The 20653-nt window shown below is 33.6% G+C and overlaps 2 protein-coding genes across 2 annotated transcripts in view; one reads left to right on the top strand and one right to left on the bottom strand.

Annotated features, from left to right (window-relative positions):
* Positions 1-20653, bottom strand: part of LOC149489333 (uncharacterized) — a 44838-nt gene that overhangs the window by 9056 nt on the left and 15129 nt on the right. The gene's annotated exons all lie outside the window — the stretch shown is intronic.
* Positions 5737-18295, top strand: LOC149489334 (uncharacterized). Its single transcript, XM_089714933.1, has 6 exons — positions 5737-5793; positions 6681-6835; positions 7181-7271; positions 9062-9208; positions 16838-16957; positions 18065-18295. The coding sequence occupies exons 1-6, from the start codon at positions 5737-5739 to the stop codon at positions 18293-18295; spliced, it is 801 nt and encodes a 266-aa protein (XP_089571059.1).

Raw genomic sequence — 20653 nt, 5'->3', positions numbered from 1 at the left:
GTCTTTTTTTTGTATAGTCAATTTATTGGGGAAATCTAAAGATTATTTATCATCACGCTCCATTTTCAATCTACTTATTTTTCTCATTATTTTTATTACATGCCCAATGCATTATTTTTAAGCACGATCCTTTACTTTTCCGTATTTCATCACGTAACGAAAAAACCGCTTATCGTAATGCTTATCGTATCTAATTTTGCCCTAATCCCGCTCTTTCACTTACAAACCAACACACACACATTCCCTTTATATACCACTAAATATTAAATATTTTCCAAGGTTTCAGTTATAAATATTAAAAGTCCAACGACACGACATAATCGTTTGGGCATCCAACAAAATCTTATACAGCCGGAATAACATTTAAATGACTACGTCAAGCCTCCCGACTCCCGTATCCTTAAATGTATGTAAATTTTATTAACAACAAGGGTAAATAAAATCCTATGATAATGTTATAGAGGTAAAAATATAATTAATATGAAGTACTTATCTGCCTTTGGTGTTTTTTAATTTAGGACTTATAAATTATAGCTTCCAAATTTAAATTCAATTTTCTTCTAAGCTTAGTAGAAAGCTAATGCTTTGTGGTAGAAATCGATGCAACAGATTTGAAAATGTTCTGTTTCGATTGGAACTAAACAGTAATGTCAATATAAATTAATTATACCAATGTCAGTTTTAAGAATGTTTTAATATTTATATTTTAATATTTATGATGCAGTTCTCCAAGCTTCGAGGCTCTACTATTTTGGTTGAGTCTTTATAACTGTATTTTACCTATATTATCTGTAAAACCTGAGCAAAACCCATTGAGATAAAATTAATATGGAGACGACACCGCCTACATCACTTATGTTCCACTCAACATACGCCATGTGGCGTATGTTGAGCGGTTTTTTTTAATGGTTTTAAAGTGAAACGCATCAAATATGCCTTCGTGTGTGTTACGATATTGCACAAATAATACAAATAATACGGAAAAGTGCAAAGGAATAACTTTCATCGGTCAGTACCTAACTAGATAATAATTTTTAAAACTTAGTTAGAGCAAAAAAATGGCGCACAGATTTTGTTCGTGGTGTCTCCTCCATACGTAGTAATATTATCTCAATGGCAAAACCCATTGAGATAAAATTAATATGGAGACGACACCGCCTACATCACTTATGTTCCACTCAACATACGCCACATGGCGTATGTTGAGCGGTTTTTTTTAATGGTTTTAAAGTGAAACGCATCAAATATGCCTTCGTGTGTGTTACGATATTGCACAAATAATACAAATAATACGGAAAAGTGCAAAGGAATAACTTTCATCGGTCAGTACCTAACTAGATAATAATTTTTAAAACTTACTGCCACACTCAGAGACGTTTAATGGTTACTTAAGTCGTTCCTTAGTACAGATTTAAAAAAGTTCGCTCTCAGAGACAGTTAACGGTTCATTACCGTCCCTTAATGACAATTAAAGTTAAGTACAGCAAAACCTTTACTTAACTTTTTAATGGTTGATTTTGACATTTGCGTTTGCGGACTTGAGGTTATATTTTTATTTTTAATAGGTAAAAAAATCACATTAGCATTAATTAAAAGTTTTTTCAATATTAAAGATTGGTAAAGATGTCTGATCTCATAGACTTTATTGACTTTGTGGACTATGCCAGAAGGAATAGAGAAGTCGGGCCGAGGCGGTATTTACGAGATAATTCTGATCCCTTCACAAAATACTCTGTTCAGGAATTCCATGCACGATATAGATTCACACCAGATTCTGTAAAAAATGTTACTTATATTGCCTTTGCTGGCACCCGACCTAAGGAAACCAACGAAAAGAGGATTACCATTTGCTCCGGAAATAATGTTGCTGCTGACATTACGCTACTTTGCTCTTTTTTATCAAATAAAGCTAAAAAAAATATATAAGCACGACATCAGCGTCTAGTAAATCGGAGTTTAAAGAAGGATGCTGTGAAAAAACATAATGATATTAATGAGGATTCATTAATCCATTCATGATCCAACAAATTGAAAAAATTCATTTATAGAAAACATAAATAATTAAAATTGATGACACTAATTCAATGTAAACTTATGGTTAATTCTTTTGTTGCACACAATACGTAGCCATGTTTTTTTAGCCCCGCCCACTGGTCCATTGTCAATGGATACTTAAAGTTGTCATTAAATAATGAACCCTTAAATTTTGTCTCTGGGATGTAGCGTCAATTAGCAGATTTAATGATAATTAGTTAATTACTCATTAGGACTAATTTAATGAATCTTTCTGAGTGTGGCAGTTAGTTAGAGCAAAAAATGGCGCACAGATTTTGTTCGTGGTGTCTCCTCCATACGTAGTAATATTATCTCAATGGCAAAACCCAGCTCTAGCCGTTTTTTGTACTGTTTTCAAGGAAAGTAAATAAACGATTATTTTAAATCAGAAATATTACAAGCATTTTGTGTTTTGTGCGTGTTAAATAATACCCGCATAAAATGAAACCCCTTCAATGCCACCAATTCTGAATAAACTTTATTGATAAAATGGCACAACTGTTTTACAAAATCTACTGCTAAAGATTGTCTCATATATTATGTGAATTAAAATCGCAATGACTATTGAAGATAATGAAAAGTTTAAAAATAAATGAAATTCAAAGCTCAGTTTATAATAACTACATTGTTCTGAAACGTCTTTTGTTTCGTCGTAATACAATATGTACCAGGAAAGCATTAATTGTAAATGCATATCCATAAGTTCTATTTGCATCCACTTGGTGACCTGAATGCAAGCAATTGTTTTAGTTCGACATGTGAACTAAATATTGTCCAGCGAACACTGCCAGAATATGATCTCCTAGTATTTTAGTGTAAGAATCTTAACTCTGAGAGCTTTTTCTAACTCTACGAGAATAAAAATATAGTTTTTAATAAAAAGGTGGTCTATTATTTCTTTACCTTTTTTTTAATGCAACTTTATAGTACTTTTATTCATAAATTAGTTGATAACAAACGATAATAGATGTTGATTGATATCAAAAAGATGTTATTTTATAATCCCTTTTAGTATAAAATAGCAAAACTCCTTTTTATTTCAGCTGCCGCGGTGCCGCCGTCAAGAGCGCGGGAAATGGCGGAAATTGAATTCGTTTTCGCGCCGATATTTTCAGATAACGACACGTATCGCGCTAAAGTATATAGAAACTATACCTTTTTACATGTAAGAGGATCATCTTATGTAGGTATAGGCAACTCGCAATATTGAAATTAATGGCTCTTGTTTAATTAAATTAAGTTTATTTAAACTAAATATTGGTTACTAATTTTACAGAAAAGTTATTGCTCTATTTTTAAGTACTAAAGTTAATGTCATATAAGGAAAGCAAGTAACAAGTAAATAACTCACGTTGTTGTACAAAAGGCTCTTTATTCAAAAGGCGGTAAACACCAGAGCGCCGCCGCGGCCGATCAAAAAAAGAAAAGTTTCCGTGGGAATGTCACGTTGAAATCAATAAGACGCTACCAGGATAGCATAACTTCAGCGCAGGTAAGCATATTGCAGTGTCGCAATCTAACTTTTACAACCGGCGATTTATTGCAATCGGCACGGATCCGGGACGATCACGGTATTTTATGTACAAATTTCATTTGTCATTGCGCACGGAAATCGTAAATAAATCCGTAACGTCGCTAGAAGCGGACCTAGGATTACGTCCGGATGTTTTATTTATTTGATCAAAGCACGAAATTAATGGAAAATTCTGGGAGACACGAGCGATGTGTCTTCCAAGACTGCATTCACGGAAAATCTCTAGGGGTTCGGCAAATCTGATTTTGCTAAAGGATGGCCTCAAAGAGAAAATGCTATACGTGGAATAAAGATTTTTCATTTTAAACACTCGTTGCGACAAATGTGGCTGCATTCGGTTTAAGCCTCCTTGAATATACAAAAAGAACAATTTATTTACGTTTACAAACTTTACTAAGCTCAAAAATGTTCATTACCAATTATAATTTTAGCATTAAAAGGGTTTTTAAAATGTTTTAACATAAACTACGAATACGCATGTAATTTATTTCAACTGTTTTAAACTCGGTTAGTTCCGGTAAGACACATTTTGTTTTTTGCAAACTTAATTCACAGCTGCAGACGTGTCTAATAAAAATAGTACCCACCTACGTAACTATTGATAAGGAGTTAAATACAGGACTTAGGTTCTATTCCAATGGTCACATACGATTTGAAACTTCTTTCGCCATCTGCATCGCATGAAATTGTGTTATTAGTTTTATCAATTAATTTATAAAAATATTTAAGAAACTATCTATATACCTAGTTCAGAAATATGTCATATTATGCTACCAAATATTAATTTTTAAAAATTTTCAATTGCAGAATCATATTTAATTCATCGTCATTATACGAATAAAAAATATATCATCTTAATTTCACATTCGTCAAAATGTTTGTACATATAATTCGCCTAAATTTATGCCTACAGAATTTTCGCAGCCGAAAAATAAACGGAACGAACTCGAACCATAACTGGCAATAAGGCAACGAAATCCGCTGAAAATTCAACATTAACTAAACCAAAACAGCGTTATGTCGACACAAAAACAATTTGATTTTATTGCATCGCTCAATTTTCGTTTTACATCTTACAATTTTGTGGCTGGCGCGTGTTCATTTGTTAAGTTTGGTGCGACACGCGTATAAATATTGTATGAATGTTATGATGTATTTATTATTTATTAATTCTTATAGCATTTGTGCAATTTATAACGCTTATAATGTGAAGATTATCATATGATGAAACACACTAATAATACTGCATATAGAAAAGTTTAGAATGCAAGGCCAAAATATAATCATTCAACTGTAGGTAGTTGAATGATTTCTTATTTATTTGACTGTATTGCCTTCTAAAAACGAATCTTTTTGAAATTTATATTCATACTTTCTACTTCTTTGTTTAATAGGACGATTCAAAAGTGCTTCTAGAAGAAGACTAATTTAATAAATATATTGATTTTATGTGTCCATGGTATTTTCAAAACATTTATAAAATGTGATACCTAATCTTCCACTTAGTTAATAGAAGTTATATAATAGTTAATAATGACTTATTAATATTATTTTAAAACTCAATAAATCATTGGACATACATAATTTAAATAAGTCCTAACCGAACTAATAACAATTTTTTGAGAAATATGTATTATAAAAGTTTCTCTGCACACGACATAAATATTTAATCCATACACATTGAGATAATATTAATATGGAGACGACACCGCCTACATCACTTATGTTCCACTCAACATACGCCATGTGGCGTATGTTGAGCGTTTTTTTTTAATGGTTTTAAAGTGAAACGCATCAAATATGCCTTCGTGTGTGTTACGATATTGCACAAATAATACAAATAATACGGAAAAGTGCAAAGGAATAACTTTCATCGGTAAGTACCTACCTAACTAGATAATAATTTTTAAAATTTAGTTAGAGCAAAAAAATGGCGCACAGATTTTGTTCGTGGTGTCTCCTCCATACGTAGTAATACATATTATCTCAATGTCCATACATCAAACTTTACAAATGTAACCGCGCCACCCGTGTACATTTTTCATACTGCAGTAATTATAGATACCATTTCGAGAACATTATACATGCCGTGTGTTGGTAGTGTAGAATAAAATGTGTTTATGCTTGTAAAGTGAATTGCAGTGGGAATGGCCCCAATTTGTTTTATAGTTCTGGTTTTGCTCGCTTTTGGGAAGGCACAGGAGGTTAATTAATATTATTCTATATATAAGCTTTAGGGATAAGCGTGGAATTAAAACTTGTGTTGTAGCCATGTTGTAGCTCTTTATGTTGTAAATTCAAGCTGTCTCTATGTTTTTTTCGATTAAATAATGTAAGAATTTTCGTAAATAGATAAGTGAAATGTTAGAGGAAGTATAGGCTACATTATTAATTTATTTTATAAGATGAACGCGCATTCTACACAGTATTTTCATCATAATTAAGGCAAATTAAACTTTTAGAGGATCCTTTATTTCCAGATTCACGACATATTTTTGATCGAATTGTATTTTTAACCGACTTCATAATATTACTCTTTATCTTATGGAATGTTAGATTAGGTTGATTGTTTCTTATCGTGATTTTAATTTTTATCGATGTGACAAATCAATTATTTTACAAACAATTTTTAACTAAAATTAATTAATTATTTAGTTCATCAGCTCTTAAACTACATTTATTTTCTATACCTACGTATTTATCATCTCTCTGGCTACAAAGAAAATAGCAACACTCCTCCTTTGAGACGAGTTTTTATAAGTGTGAAACGTCAACCGTTTTTCCCGCCAAGAAAATATGACGTCCCTTTTTGACGTTTAGTGTTTATCTTTTTTTGTTGACAATGGCACATGTTACTGGCACATACTTTTTTTACCTGTTTAAAGGTATTTTTTCCATTTGTATATGAAGGTAATCCCCGTAAAGGATTGATGCGATTTTGATTGAAATTTGCATCTGATTCATGCTAAAGTTCTTATAGTAAAGGTTCTATTTATCTCTATAAACGTAATTTTATACATCGTAATACGACATATTTAAACGCTTAAAAAAGAAAAGAGAGAACTTAATAAATTAAAGTTCCTTCTTACAGAATTACTTCCAAGAGAACCGTAGATTAGCCAAAATAATAGTAGAGGCGCTACAGGACACTAGCTTCGATCAGGAACTGCTTTTCGACCTGAAGAAGGAGAACCAGGTCTACCTGAACAGGACCATGTCGTTACTTATCAAATATATTGTTAAAAGGTGTGTGAAATTCTTTGGTATCTTGCAATTTTTTTTGGTTATTGAAAAGATTCATTTCACGGCTGTTACATTGTTTTTTTTTTTTGTTTGATGACAAATGGACCATACACTTAAATATCGTAGACAACCAAAATATGAAGGTTACCAAGTAGATGAAAAAAAAAGTTCACTGAAAACCTGAATACTACAGGATCACGTATAACTGCAGTACAGAATAAGCTTATTTTTATTATTCACAAAAATGTTATCGCGTTTCTCTTGTTTGTCTTTTCATAAATTTTCTCTACATCGTTTATTTTACGTACAGCCAGGCTAAACAGATTTCGATGTGTTAATTTTTAATAGGGAAGTGGACAACTACCGTTCCCGGAGGACGGACGCAATAAGCCGTCGGATTTACTCGTCTCTCGTCATGAAACTCATCGATATTGCTAAGGTAGTAATTAATTTTGATCCTTTCAATTATAATGTGTACAACCATCTATGCAATATAAGCCGTGAGATTAAGCTTGTCTTATACGCTTTGGTAATAGGACAATGATTTCAATATTTATATTAGAAAATTTTGAAGAATAGAAAAAAATCGATTACGATGTTGGATTCGAATTCACGTCTTTCGCTTTGTCGAGGCGTCGCTTATAGTCTCTCGGCCACCCCTGATCTGAACAATCGATTTTCTGGCATCTATATACATAAAACCGAAGGAGTAGACTTCTTCTAATTCATTTCATTCTATTTCATTCATTTTATACGTATAATATCTAGTACAAAATAGCAGAAAGTTTATCAGCTACCATTTCGCTTATAAAAATACTACTGTGTTAACCAGGACAAATTATTTAAGGTTATCTACAAAGTCTAGACACCTCTGCGAAGATAATGGCCTATCTCACACTTAGTTCAACCGCTAATAAGTCAGGGCTGGCACTGTTTCCCACACGTAATTAAGTAGTAGCTGCCAGCCCTAGCTGAAAACCGTGGAAGGTAAAATTACTTTACTGTTAAGAGAAATTTAAGATGTTTTGGAACAATAAAAGTATGTTTCAAATGAAACAGTAGTTTTGTATTTTTAAGGAATACCTATGATTGACAGCGTGTTTCGTGTCATTTGCTCATAAGAATTTGCTTTACCTATTTGGTTTTGACGTGAACAATGTTTACCTTCAGCATTATTTAATAACATTTCCATCGAGGTCATGATTTCGCAATAAAGGTTTAATAGAGATCATTACTTAACCCCAGTAACGCCGTTAGTACACCGACGCATTCACGTGCGGCAGCGAAACAACGTAAAATCTGTCAGTAGTATGGCAGGTTTTCGCATATGATATGTCTCACTCTAGCACATAGATAGATGAAATAGTTGCGTCCTTGTCAGTATTGTTTCGCAAGGAACTGCGAAATGGCCATTACACAGACGCATTGCGAAAAAGTTGCGAAAACATTGCTGTTTACTAAGGTTCCGTAGATATTTCGCTACGCAGTAGTTTCGCATAGATTCGCTGCCGCACGCGAATGCGTCGGTGTACTAACGGCGTAAAGCAAGGAATAAATAAGTCAAAGTAATTTAAATAATTTATAATATTCCAATCCGCCATACTATTAAAGTAGCATGTCAAGTTTTGCCCTAATAATTTAATGATTTTAAATTCAAAATCCTGAAATGAATTCGTTTCCTCGTCACGTAAATAATAAGTTTACGCAATCGACTAATTTCTTGCAATAAATTAATTTCAATTTCCGTTTGAGTTTCGAGTTTGACTGTTTCTACTGATTTGGACGATTCTTTTTTTTATATTAAATCGGTTGCCTTCTAAGTTGGGCCCCTTACAATTTCGTCTAGTTATCACAATTTGAAGTTTTTTTTTAAATATTTATAACCATTAATAGTCCTACCGGCACCATCCACTAAAATCTTATATATTACTAGATTTCCGCCCGCGGCTTCGCCCGCGTTTTCAAAGGAAAACCCGCATAGTCCCCGTTCCCGTGGAATTTCCCGGATAAAACCTATCCTATGTGTTAATCCAAGTTACCCTCTATATGTGTGATAAATTTCATTGTAATCGGTTCAGCAGTTTTTACGTGAAAGAGTAACAAACATCCATACAAACTTTCGCCTTTATAATAGTATTAAGATATTAAGATGATCCTAGAGATCTTATAATCACAGGCGTGCATGCAGGCAGGCTTATTATATATTACACCCCATAACTTTATCTCCAGGATCTACCCCGTAACTCAAGTACCGCCAGCCGAATCGACACCGCCCACCGCTACTACATGTCTGTGGAGAGCAAAGACATGCACGACCAGATGGCGGACGCGCAGGTGTTCCATGTTTGCGCCAGGCTCTATGACGTTATGTTTACTGTGAGTATCATAAATCTCCATTTGTTAAGCTATTGCATAGCTTCTATCGCGGGCCTTGAGCGCGGGAACCGAATCCAGAAATTCCGTAACAAAAAAACCTCACGCTCCCCACTCCGACGGGCACGGAGGTGTGGCTTGAAGGCATAGCATGCAATAGCTTTACCGCGGCACTCCCCGAGTGCCACACGTCTTTTTTTTTAATATGTATTCTAAAATCGATAAACCCTTGAAGCTGAAAAAATCAAACTTACAAGCCAACGCAATCAAAAGATACAGCCGTTAATACTGCAAATTTTCGTGAATGTCGACATTCTACTCGTGAACACAGTCTTGAAATTTGGTAAAAATCAACGTCATATAACAATGATGCACAATGGATATTGCTAGCTTAAATTTAAAGTTGCAACATAATAAAAAATAGATTTATTCGGAGCCCTTCGTGCATGAGTCTGACTCGCACTTGGCAGGATTTTTTTATCTTTTGAAGTTTGGAACCCTAAAAAACAGACAGACAAATAACAATTGGTATAATTACACTTTAGATTCACGCGTCGTAAACACAACCTTCAATTTATAAGAAAGCCGTTATAACTAAGTACTAACAAACAAACCCTTGGTCGTAATTTATTTGCAGACAGAATATATTAGAACCTAGCTTTAATTCAGTTACACTATCACATCCCCACACAACAACATAGAGATTCATGTACTAACACAATAATCTGTTTGTACACACGTCTATCAAATCTTGTTCAATGACTCGAAACTATTTGCACTACGTTGGAAACCTATCCAAGCCTTGATAATTTAAGACGACGTATAAGACAAACCAAACAATAAAATTATTATAGTCGAGCCAATTTAATAGGCAACATTTGACGTCTATCAATTTTATCTTCGAAGAGAGGTAACCTGCTTAAAAACATCGATTAAAGTGAATTAATCGATACGGATTTGAAACATTTGTCAATCGAATTTATTAATTTATGATGATTTTTATTCACAAGTAATCAATGCATTCGATTCTATGTAGATGTCAGATTTCGATTTTTAGAGTAACGTCTCTGGTATTTAAAAAGAAAAAAGGTTTATTGACACAAAATTGTAGCGACGTCAGTTCTTCAATTCAGAAATTATCTATCTATCTATCTATCTATCTATGTTATTCTATGTCGTCCTTACTAGGTTACGTTGTTGAATTTTGTTTAACTGTCAAATGTTGCCTATTAAAATGGCTCTACTTTAAAAAGTATGTTTCTGTAGTCTATTGTTTATTTTTATTTATGTCACTGTTCGGTCACTAGGGTTCAATTTAGATTGCGATATACTGAATGATGATTTTATAAAGAAAAATACGTCTTGCTTGTATGATACTTTAATTACGACTAAAAATGACAATTCAATCGGACATACCGCCCACCAAAACATATTGTTTTCAACTTAAATTCATTAACAAAAATAAACGATAGCATTTAAATAACAAAACCTTAACTTAACAATTATGATTGAGTACAGTGGACTGTATAACTGTAAAACTATAAATCCTTAACTACTTAATAGCTTGATTGTACATAGCTATACAATATTATGTTATGTTTTGGCAGGAATACATTAAGTTTTTACAATCTATCACATTGAAAAAGAAACAAAAATATTATGCAAAATTTTACATTAACTTTAGGTAAATAAACATTCTTACTTCAAACAACTTAAACAATTCTCAGCATAACTTTTTGTAAAGTAATATAAACAAATAACTTCAAAATTAATGTGGTTACAATTTCTTATCTTCTTCTAATTTTTATATAAAGTAATTTAGTTTCAAGAACAATTATCGATACATATTAATTTAGCTTGTAAATACATAACTCATTTTTTTAATCTATTTTATTTGGAAGTAAAACTAACTTTGATAAAGGTCTTTTTAACTCTCTACTGCCCTTACATCTTACTGTTACTATTCGTACTAAACCATCTGAGCCAGGATGGACTTCTTTCACGCAACCTAATAACCATTTAGTAGGTGGTAAATCCTCTTCCTTAATTACAACGACATCTCCAATATTTGGTGACTGAATGTTGGTGTGCCATTTACTTCGTTGTTGTAATGTGTTTAAATACTCAGATTTCCAGCGGCGCCAAAAATCCTGAGTCATCTTTTGTATACATCGCCATCTTGTGAGTAGGCCAGCATCAGCCTGCTTGTAATGAACATCAGGAACACCAATCAATGGTTCGCCAATAAGAAAATGTCCAGGTGTGAGTGGTGTTAGTGTGTCGATAGTCTCGTCTAGTTGACAAAGTGGACGAGAATTAAGACACGCTTCTACTTGGGCCAATAGTGTAGATATTTCTTCATATGTTAGTTTTGTATCTTTATTTATTCTTATCAAGTGTCTCTTAGTTGATTGTACACCAGCTTCCCATAAACCGCCGTAATTTGGCATCCTCGGTGGAATAAAATGCCATGTAGTTCCATCATTTGCCAATATAGCTGCTACTTCACTTGTAATGTTAGCCTGTCCTTTATGAAATAATTCTCTAAGCTCTTTAGCGGCACCAACAAAATTGGTGCCGTTATCGCTCCATAAATTTTCACAGTGACCCCTTCTAGCTACGAATCTACGAAATGCTGCAATGAATGCTTGTGCAGTTAAATCTGTAACGGCTTCAAGGTGTATTGCTCTTGTCGACATACAAACAAACAAACAGATGTAGCCTTTCGTGCAATAGTGACCTCGCCCTCTTGATGTTTTCAAATAAATAGGGCCTGCGTAGTCGACACCTGAGTTCAAAAAGGCTCTATTTTGATTGACTCTCATAGCAGGAAGTTCTCCCATTTTCTGAGTTTTAATCTTCGCTTTATCAATTATGCAAGTTTTGCAAGTTCGAATGCATTGCCTCACAGCAGCCTTAAGGTTAACAATCCAAAATCTGGTACGTATAAATGACATCATTAACTGTATACCACCGTGTAACGTTCTAACATGAGCATCTTGTATTATTAATTTAGCTAAATGCACCTTCTGTGGTATGATTATGGGATGTTTTGTAGATTCTTCTATATTTGCTTTTTGTAATCTTCCACCAACTTTCATAATCCCATTTTTATCTAAAAATGGAGAAAGTTTGACTAGTGTACTTCTGGGTTTAACTCTTCCTTCCTTCTCTATATCATCCAAATCTTTTTTATAAACAAGTCCTTGATAATATTTAATACACATCCTTAATACTTCTTCCATTTCTTCTACTTGTATGTATCTTTCTTTCTGAAATTCTTCCTTAGGTCTCCAAAATCTTCTACAATATGACAAAACTCTTTTCATCCGCGATAAACTCGAAAATCTTTCCCAAATTGGTATTTCAAAATCTTCTTCCTTTGTGTTGTATAAACTCTTCAACTCTAAATCTGTTTCTGGAATATCCGTTTTTGTTGTGATAGTGTTACCTTTATCTTTCAGCCATTCTGGTCCATTCCACCAAAGATTCGCACTCTTTAATTCGCAAGCTTTAATTCCTCTTGACGCGATATCTGCTGGGTTCTCAGCGGATCGTATGTGATTCCATCTGCAGCAGTCTACAACTCTCAAAACATCTGCCACTCGATTAGCGACAAAAGTCTTCCACTTACTTGGGTGAGATTGCAGCCACGATAAAACTACCATTGAATCAGTATAAGCGTATATCTGCGTGTTCGTCAGTTTAAGTAGATTTGATGTTTCTTCAATGACTTCTGCCAAAAGGGCTGCTGCACATAACTCAAGTCTAGGTACGGTAAGCTGTTTCAACGGAGCTACTCTTGTGCGAGATGCTATCATGGTAACATAGACATCATCCTTTTCATCGACGACTCTAAGGTAGACGACAGCTGCGTATGATTTCGTTGAAGCGTCTGCGAAACCATGTATCTCCACCACTTTACTTCTTGGAGCTGTGTGAAACCATCGTGGGACTTCAAGCGATTGCAATTCAAGTAAGTCATCTCTATAGCATTTCCATTCTTCTATTATGTCACAGGGTAACTCATCATCCCATCCCTTGTTACAAAGCCAAAGTTTTTGCATCATGACCTTTGCCACTATTACTACAGGAGATAACCACCCAAAAGGGTCAAACAAACGTGCAACATCGGAAAGAATAGACCTTTTTGTCACAGGTAGTATTAATTCAGGTAAGTCTATAGTTATTTTAAATGTATCACTTCTTCTATCCCATGTTAAGCCTAATATCTTTATTATTTTATCTAGTTTGATTTCTAAATTTTCTCTAATTGTATTATCATCTTCTTTAATGTATTGTATGACTTCTTCAGCATTACTGGACCACTTTTGCATGTTAAATCCTCCTCTTTTTAATACAATCTTTATTTCTTCACAGAGCTTCTTTGCCTTTTCTTCATCTTCATGACCTCCCATTAGATCATCAACGTAAAATGATGTTTGAATCGCATTAGCAGCTTCAGGATATTCTACACTTTCATCATTTGCTAATTGTTTCAGTGTTCTGACGGCGAGGAATGGTGCTGCGGCCGTTCCGAACGTAACTGTTAAAAGTTTATAACTTCTTAATTCCTCGTCTGGATTGTCTCTCCAAACAATGCATTGTAATTTTGAGTGGTCTTCAGACATCTTAACCATTCTGTACATCTTTGTTATGTCTCCAATGAAGCAAATCTTATTAATTCTCCATAAAGTAATAAGACTGCGGAGGTCTCTTTGTAGAACAGGACCTACTCGCATTAAATCATTCAGTGATAAACCGTTGGAGCCCTTCGCTGAAGCATCAAAGACTACACGGACCTTTGTAGTCTCTTTGTCTTGTCGAATGATAGCATGATGAGGTAAGTATATAGTGTTCTTGTCATCATCATCTTCTAACTTCTTCATGTGACCCATACTAATATATTCTTTTATAACCTTAGCGTATTCTTCTTTTAGTGATTTGTCTTTAGCAAATTTTCTTTCTAATTGTTTGAACCTCTTTATTGCAGTATCTTTAGTATTTCCTATTTGTTCAATTGTTTCTTCTAAACTTTGCTTTAAAGGTAATTCTACTATGTATCTTCCTTCGTGATCTCTTTGGGTTGTTTTTGTATATATATCTTCACATTCTTCTTCTTCTTTTGTAAATATCTTCTTCTTGTTGTATAAGAACGTGTCTATTTCCCAAAAAGATTTAAGTAAGTCATTGTCTTCTCTGATGAACATACTTCTTAGTGTTTTCGTGTTGTTACGGTCAGCATGTGTAGTCTGGCCAGACAAGATCCAACCCAGACTAGTCTTTTGGGCTACTAAACCGTTGTGTAGGCGTATGGTGCCGTCTTCAATAATTTTTGTAAAAACTTCTACACCTAGTAAAAGGTCAATGCTGCCAGGCGTTCCGTAAGTAGGGTCAGCTAAATCGATAGTTTCTATTTCCATCTGCAGTGAAATCTTCTTGGCAGGCAGAATAGATGATATTGTTTTCATCACGTAAGCTTCCATTTCAATAGGCGACGAATTAGTGTGTAATGACAATTGGACCTTATATTTTAAATCTTGTTTTTCTTCACCTATACCCGAAACTGTACCATGTACTCTTTTCTTCTTTAGGTTTAGTAAATCGACAACTCTTGACGTGATGAAAGACGCTTCTGATCCCTGGTCTACAAGTGCACGAAAACGGTGAAGTTCACCTGACTTGCCTTTAATGTAGATTATCGCCGTAGCAAGTAGAACCCTTCTACTAGATTGTGCTTCGCTTGAGTAATGCGCTGTGACTTGTGCTTCTGATGTTGTTGCGCTTGTTGGAGTCGTTGTGCTTGTGTAATCAATCCCTTGCTTCTTGTTTAAGTGTAATAGGGAATGATGTCTTCTTCTACAAATTCTGCAAGACGTTTGTTGTTTACAATGTGAGACGGTGTGATTGGGAACTAAACAATTAAAGCATAACTTATTCTTGAGTGCAAATTGATGTCGGTCTTCAATAGTTTGTTTCGAAAATTCGTTGCAGTGATAAATATAATGATTTTGTTGACAAAAGATACACTTCGGCTGATTGTTACTTATTAAATGTGAATTCTTAATATTCTTAGCGGCATGGAATGATTTTTGTGTTAACGATCTATCTTTATTTATCGTTTGTTGATTGTTCGATGTTATCATTTCCAAGGTGCGATACTTTAACTCAAGGAATTTATTTAAATCTTTCCAACTAGGTAAATCTTCCGATTCTTGTTGATAAATATATTCTTCCCATGATTTGTGTGTCTCCTGGTCTAATTTTTGTAATATAATATAAATTAAAATTGGACCCCATGTATCGGTAGAAATTTGCATATTTTGTAGATTATTTAAACATTCATTAGTTGTGTCCAAAATGAATTTAATTTGTATGGATGTTTGTGTATTTACCTTACGTATGCCAAAAAATCTTTTAAATATGGAGTTTATAATAATCCTTTTATTACCGTAACGATTCTTTAAAGTGTCCCAAGCTTGTTCATAATTATTTTCGGTTACATTAATATGTTTCAATAAAGATGCGGCTTCACCGGTAACACTCAACTTAAGATAATGTAACTTTTGTACCTTTGATAATGACGAATTATTATGCACAAGTGTAGTGAACAAATCTTGATATGATAAAAACTCATCGTATCTTCCTGAGAAAGTAGGTATCTCGATGTGTGGAAGTTTCACCCCCGAAACACACGGTTCGACCATTGAAACACCCATTTCACCTTGTTGCATCACGTTTTTATTCGCACCCAATAAATCTATCATGTCCGCTTTAAAGTTGATATACACATCTTCGTATTTATAATATTCTTCGTTTAAAAAATAAGGAATCACGCCGCGCTGATCTCTCGACGTACGTTTCGATAATTGCAAATGTGCTTCATTAAATAACTTCCAATAGTCTTCCATACACTCCAAACGTGCTTTAATATAGCCCTCCGTTAATCTGACTTTAGGTGATTTTTTAAAGTTAATTTGTGTCTTTTGTAACTTCGATGCTAAATCTTCTAATATGTTAATATAACTTTCTTGTTCGGAAGTAATAGAAGTAGCCATTATGTTTAATTATATTCTTAAATATTATCTTCTTATAAATGCAACGATTCACTTCAAAATCTTCGATTTTTAATAATTAATTATAACTTCTTTTGTCTTGACATCAATTGTAACAAAGCGTCGCAAACTTGTAACTCGTAAACAACTTTTTCTATATAGGATTGCTCGCCGTCCGATGCACTATTGTTCTCGTTATCGCAAAACTATCCGGCTCGATATAGGCCATATGTTCGGTCACTAGGGTTCAATTTAGATTGCGATATACTGAATGATGATTTTATAAAGAAAAATACGTCTTGCTTGTATGATACTTTAATTACGACTAAAAATGACAATTCAATCGGACAGTCACTTTATGGGCGGCTCTATTTATTGCTTTAAACTGCTTTAAAAATAGATGAGACCTAAGCAAATGACATTTGTATTATTTTTGGTTCAAAACAAAAATAATCCATATTTTATTGCACATAAGCGAGGCTAGATACTATTTATTTAATTTATTTGACGCAATGGCTCACAATGATATACTACTTAAATATTATAATTATTAACACAAATTGTTTGATTTATACAGGCACCGCGTATTTTAGCCCAACTAGGCAGCTTCGATGACCTGACTCCGAAGATCCTCATTCGAAAACTGAAGGATATTGAAATAAAACCTGTCCATCTTGGAATTGCTCTTCTTATTCAGGTATTTACTATTTTCAAGGTAAGTACTATACCTAATTACTAAATTCTGAATAGTGATGCAATTTTAAGAATAAACCGACAGTTATTTTTCTTGCTCAATCTTCTCATTAAATTAACTACAAAACATCACTTAACGTTAAATATAAAAATTTAATTGAAAACCTTAAACGTCGAGGCTAACAAAATTACTAATGACTGTAATGACTAATGAGCAACTCAGAAATTTTAACTTAAATTTATATACTTTTTTTTTCAAGTTTATTTTTAAAGTGAAACTTTTATTACATCGTCTCAAACTTTTTGGTCTGTGTAGCGCATGTCGCGTGTATCGCGGCTGCCGAGTAGGTATACCTACTCGGCAGCCGACCGTCACGCGACATGCGCTACACAAAGCAGTGTTCGGAACCGTTCGAACAGTTTCACTTTTACCGTGGTTTCATAAAACCACACAACATTTTTTTTTTTTCAAGATCTATTTTTTATCTAAATAGATACTTAGATATATTTTCTTCAAAAACAAATAAGTCAATATAAAGAAGGGAAAATATATTATGTAGAATTACCGTAGTGTAAGCAAAATATAAGTAAAAAATCGCATTTTCTGTAAACGCTCTTGACTCAGCGATATAGCGTAGTATTACTGCGCATAGTATCGCTGTAGTATCCTATACGATTTTAGAATACCCATTCGATAAATATTAAGAAAAATTTTAAAATATTGATTAATAATCACGGAGAAGGAGATGTCTGCTAAGTTATATATTTATTATTTACACTTGTAATGCAAATGATTATTTTTTTTATAGCATTAATTTATGCAGGAACAAAATATTTTAATTGCATGCCATTTTACCTGACGAATACGGTAGCTAAAAATTTAAAATTCAAATTGTAAAGCTTCGTATTCACGGTAAACATTGAGCAACAGTTGATCAACAATATGCTCAGGAAATAAAACTATTTCAATTTGATTTTGAACGACATATAGTTACGTGCTATTCAACATATACCCCTAAATTTTGTATCCAAGGTCTCTTTCAAATTGTTCTCTGTAGTTTTTTGATCATTTTGTCATCACTACTTTTATGTATATTTTGACTCTTGGCAGTTCCACCTCCGCAACACGGTGAACTTCGCGTTACACTCCAAGGCCCTGGACGTGTTATCCACGAAACCCCAAGAAGTGGGGCCCCGAGTGATTGAGCTGCTCAAGTCCCTCGCCGCACGGTTGCTCTCCCTGGCGGAATTATTGGATATCCATCTCGCGCACTCCAGTCCGGCTTTTAAGGACACCTGTCCGGCTACGTGGCTTGGCATTGTTAATAATAAAAATCCGTAGAATACGATGTTTTTTATTGACTAATGATGTTGAGTTATTAACTTTCTCTGCATTTATTTGTTTAATTATTGTGTATGTATTATAGTCCGGGATACATCGCCCATTTTTGCAAGTGATTACTATCAAGCTAATTTTTCGTGAGTAGCTTTATTTTGATGAGATGCCCAATAATTTCATGTACAAAACTCTCGATTGTGGTAGCTTACAGAGGTAACAAGGATAAAAATTTTTGATTTGACGGTTCTCAAATATTTATTACGCAATTTGTAGGACAATATGTCTGTTGAATTATATAAGTATTAAATAAGTGAAAATAAAAAAATCAGCTGGTTAGTAATCATTTATGATGACTTCGTTATCGATACACATTGGAAAGGGGGACTCTTTGATCAAACCATAGATTTTGTAGGACAAATATTTTTTCGAATAATTTAGATAATTATCTTGAGATTGAACAAAAAAAAAACATTCAGTTAGTAATTAATATTTGAGAACCATCAAATCAAAATATTTTATCCTTGTTTCCTCTGGTAGAACCACCACCACACTCGAGAGTTTCGTACATGAAATTATTGGGCATCTCATCAAAATAAAGCTACTCACGAAAAATTAGCTTGATAGTAATCACTTGCAAAAATGGGCGATGTATCCCGGACTATTAAATTCATTTGCTTTAAATTTCCCCCTTCTTAATTTATACTTTTAAATTTAAAGTTATGGTAACTTAAAATAAATCCTTTCCATCCATTCAAGTAACTATTTTTAAACATCGAAAGTAGTGTTTCAACAACGATCTTCATGACACAACTCACGTCACCCATTCACCCTTGGATGTATGGCTTCCACGTATGAATCCCATTTGTGCGTGTGTTATATAATTACTCATTTTGTTGGATATCATGGTATGGATTGGTCACTGCAACTGCAGTTTGTACAGACCAATCTTTTGAATTCGATTTCCAAATAAGTAGAATAGTTTAATTTCTTTGAAACAAAGTTGCTTATTTTGAAACTGGGTTGCTTTAATATAGGCGAGACAAAAACCTCCACGTAATAATGTGGAGTATATAATAACCTATCCTTCTGTTTATAGGAATTTTTTCTAGGTGCTCTAATTAATTAAGAATAAATAATACACCCTACTCTACTAATGTGATTTTTTTTCTAGTTAATAGTTTTTTTTTTTATTTAATTAAAAAAAATTACGTAGTACATATTTAGTTACGTAAAATATATTACAATATTTGAAATCGTATTATATATAAATGTGTCTGTTTGTCAAAAGAAATCTTTTCTTTCTTTCTTTCCTCCTGCAAAGTGTTCTATATTTTCTCACAGTACCAGGGTCACAGCGGCGCGTAGAAGCTCACGCATAGATCAACAAGTGCGTACCGACATGCGCATGAATACGGGGACGTTATGTTTTATTGGCAGTGTATATTTACGGCCGATAATGCGCACAGCTGTTACAAATAATACTACCGGTGGGCCAGTAATGCGGCGAAGTAATAAAATATCTATTTAAATATGAACAGTCTTAGGTTTTATAATCGACCTTCCCAGAAACGATATCTCTTCGATGTTAAAGATATAAACTTCGAGGATACTTTTTGTGCTTTAATAAGTTTTAATTTCAGAACAAGAAATTAGAAGAACACTATATTAAGCGCAAGCTGTAAGATGCTGACTTCTAGGCTTGACTAGAAAAATAATTATATAAAATGCAAAATATAAAGACGACACGAACATATGCATAACGCGCGATATATAAAAAAGGGTCCATTTGAAAGGATTTAAAACTTTCTCCATGTAGACATGAAGATGATATTTTAATGGAAAAATATTTATAGTAGACCCGCTTTCAAAAACACAAGGAAGAACCAAACAAAGCCACGAACGTAAGGCTAGTATAGAACAAACGCTTTCTTATCAATTTGATAATATCAAATCTCACATCTCACAGCCAAATAGACCATAATAATTTCCCGCCCAGCAATGTGTTACAGGTTTACGATAAAAACTTATATCGAATGTATTTTTATTGAATAGTAACATCGATTGTTACATCACTATCATTCGACGGACATGCGTGATTTGTCTGATGAAAAACCAAGGTAACAAACCCTTGAGAAGTTATTTTGAACCTATTTTTATATTATGATATAGATTATTTTTGGTTGTATTTTGATCACGACATAGATATGTGAGGATATGTGCGAGGTGGTATGTGTATTTGTTTATGCCATTCTTACTTACAGTAACAGCTGAATCGATTTCAATGCGGTTTTATCATAAGCCTTATCAATCGAAGTAGCTTTTAGCCATTCTTAGTTATTGATGGAAACTGACTCATTAAAA

The sequence above is a fragment of the Colias philodice genome, chromosome 3 (assembly GCF_061535455.1).
Source record: "Colias philodice isolate Cphi_HAF_F1 chromosome 3, ilColPhil1 Martin Lab GWU primary, whole genome shotgun sequence".
NCBI classification, from domain to species: Eukaryota; Metazoa; Arthropoda; class Insecta; order Lepidoptera; family Pieridae; genus Colias; species Colias philodice.
Note: the sequence above shows the minus strand (reverse complement) of the source record. Positions and strands in the feature narration are given on the sequence as shown.

Excerpts from the sequence above, each read along its gene's own strand:
- LOC149489334 (XM_089714933.1), top strand. The coding sequence starts at position 5,737 with ATGGCCCCAATTTGTTTTATAGTTCTGGTTTTGCTCGCTTTTGGGAAG. Across the intron at positions 5,794-6,680 it reads CTTTTGGGAAGGCACAGGAG|AATTACTTCCAAGAGAACCG; the intron begins GTTAATTAATAT and ends TCCTTCTTACAG. Across the intron at positions 7,272-9,061 it reads AACTCATCGATATTGCTAAG|GATCTACCCCGTAACTCAAG; the intron begins GTAGTAATTAAT and ends CTTTATCTCCAG.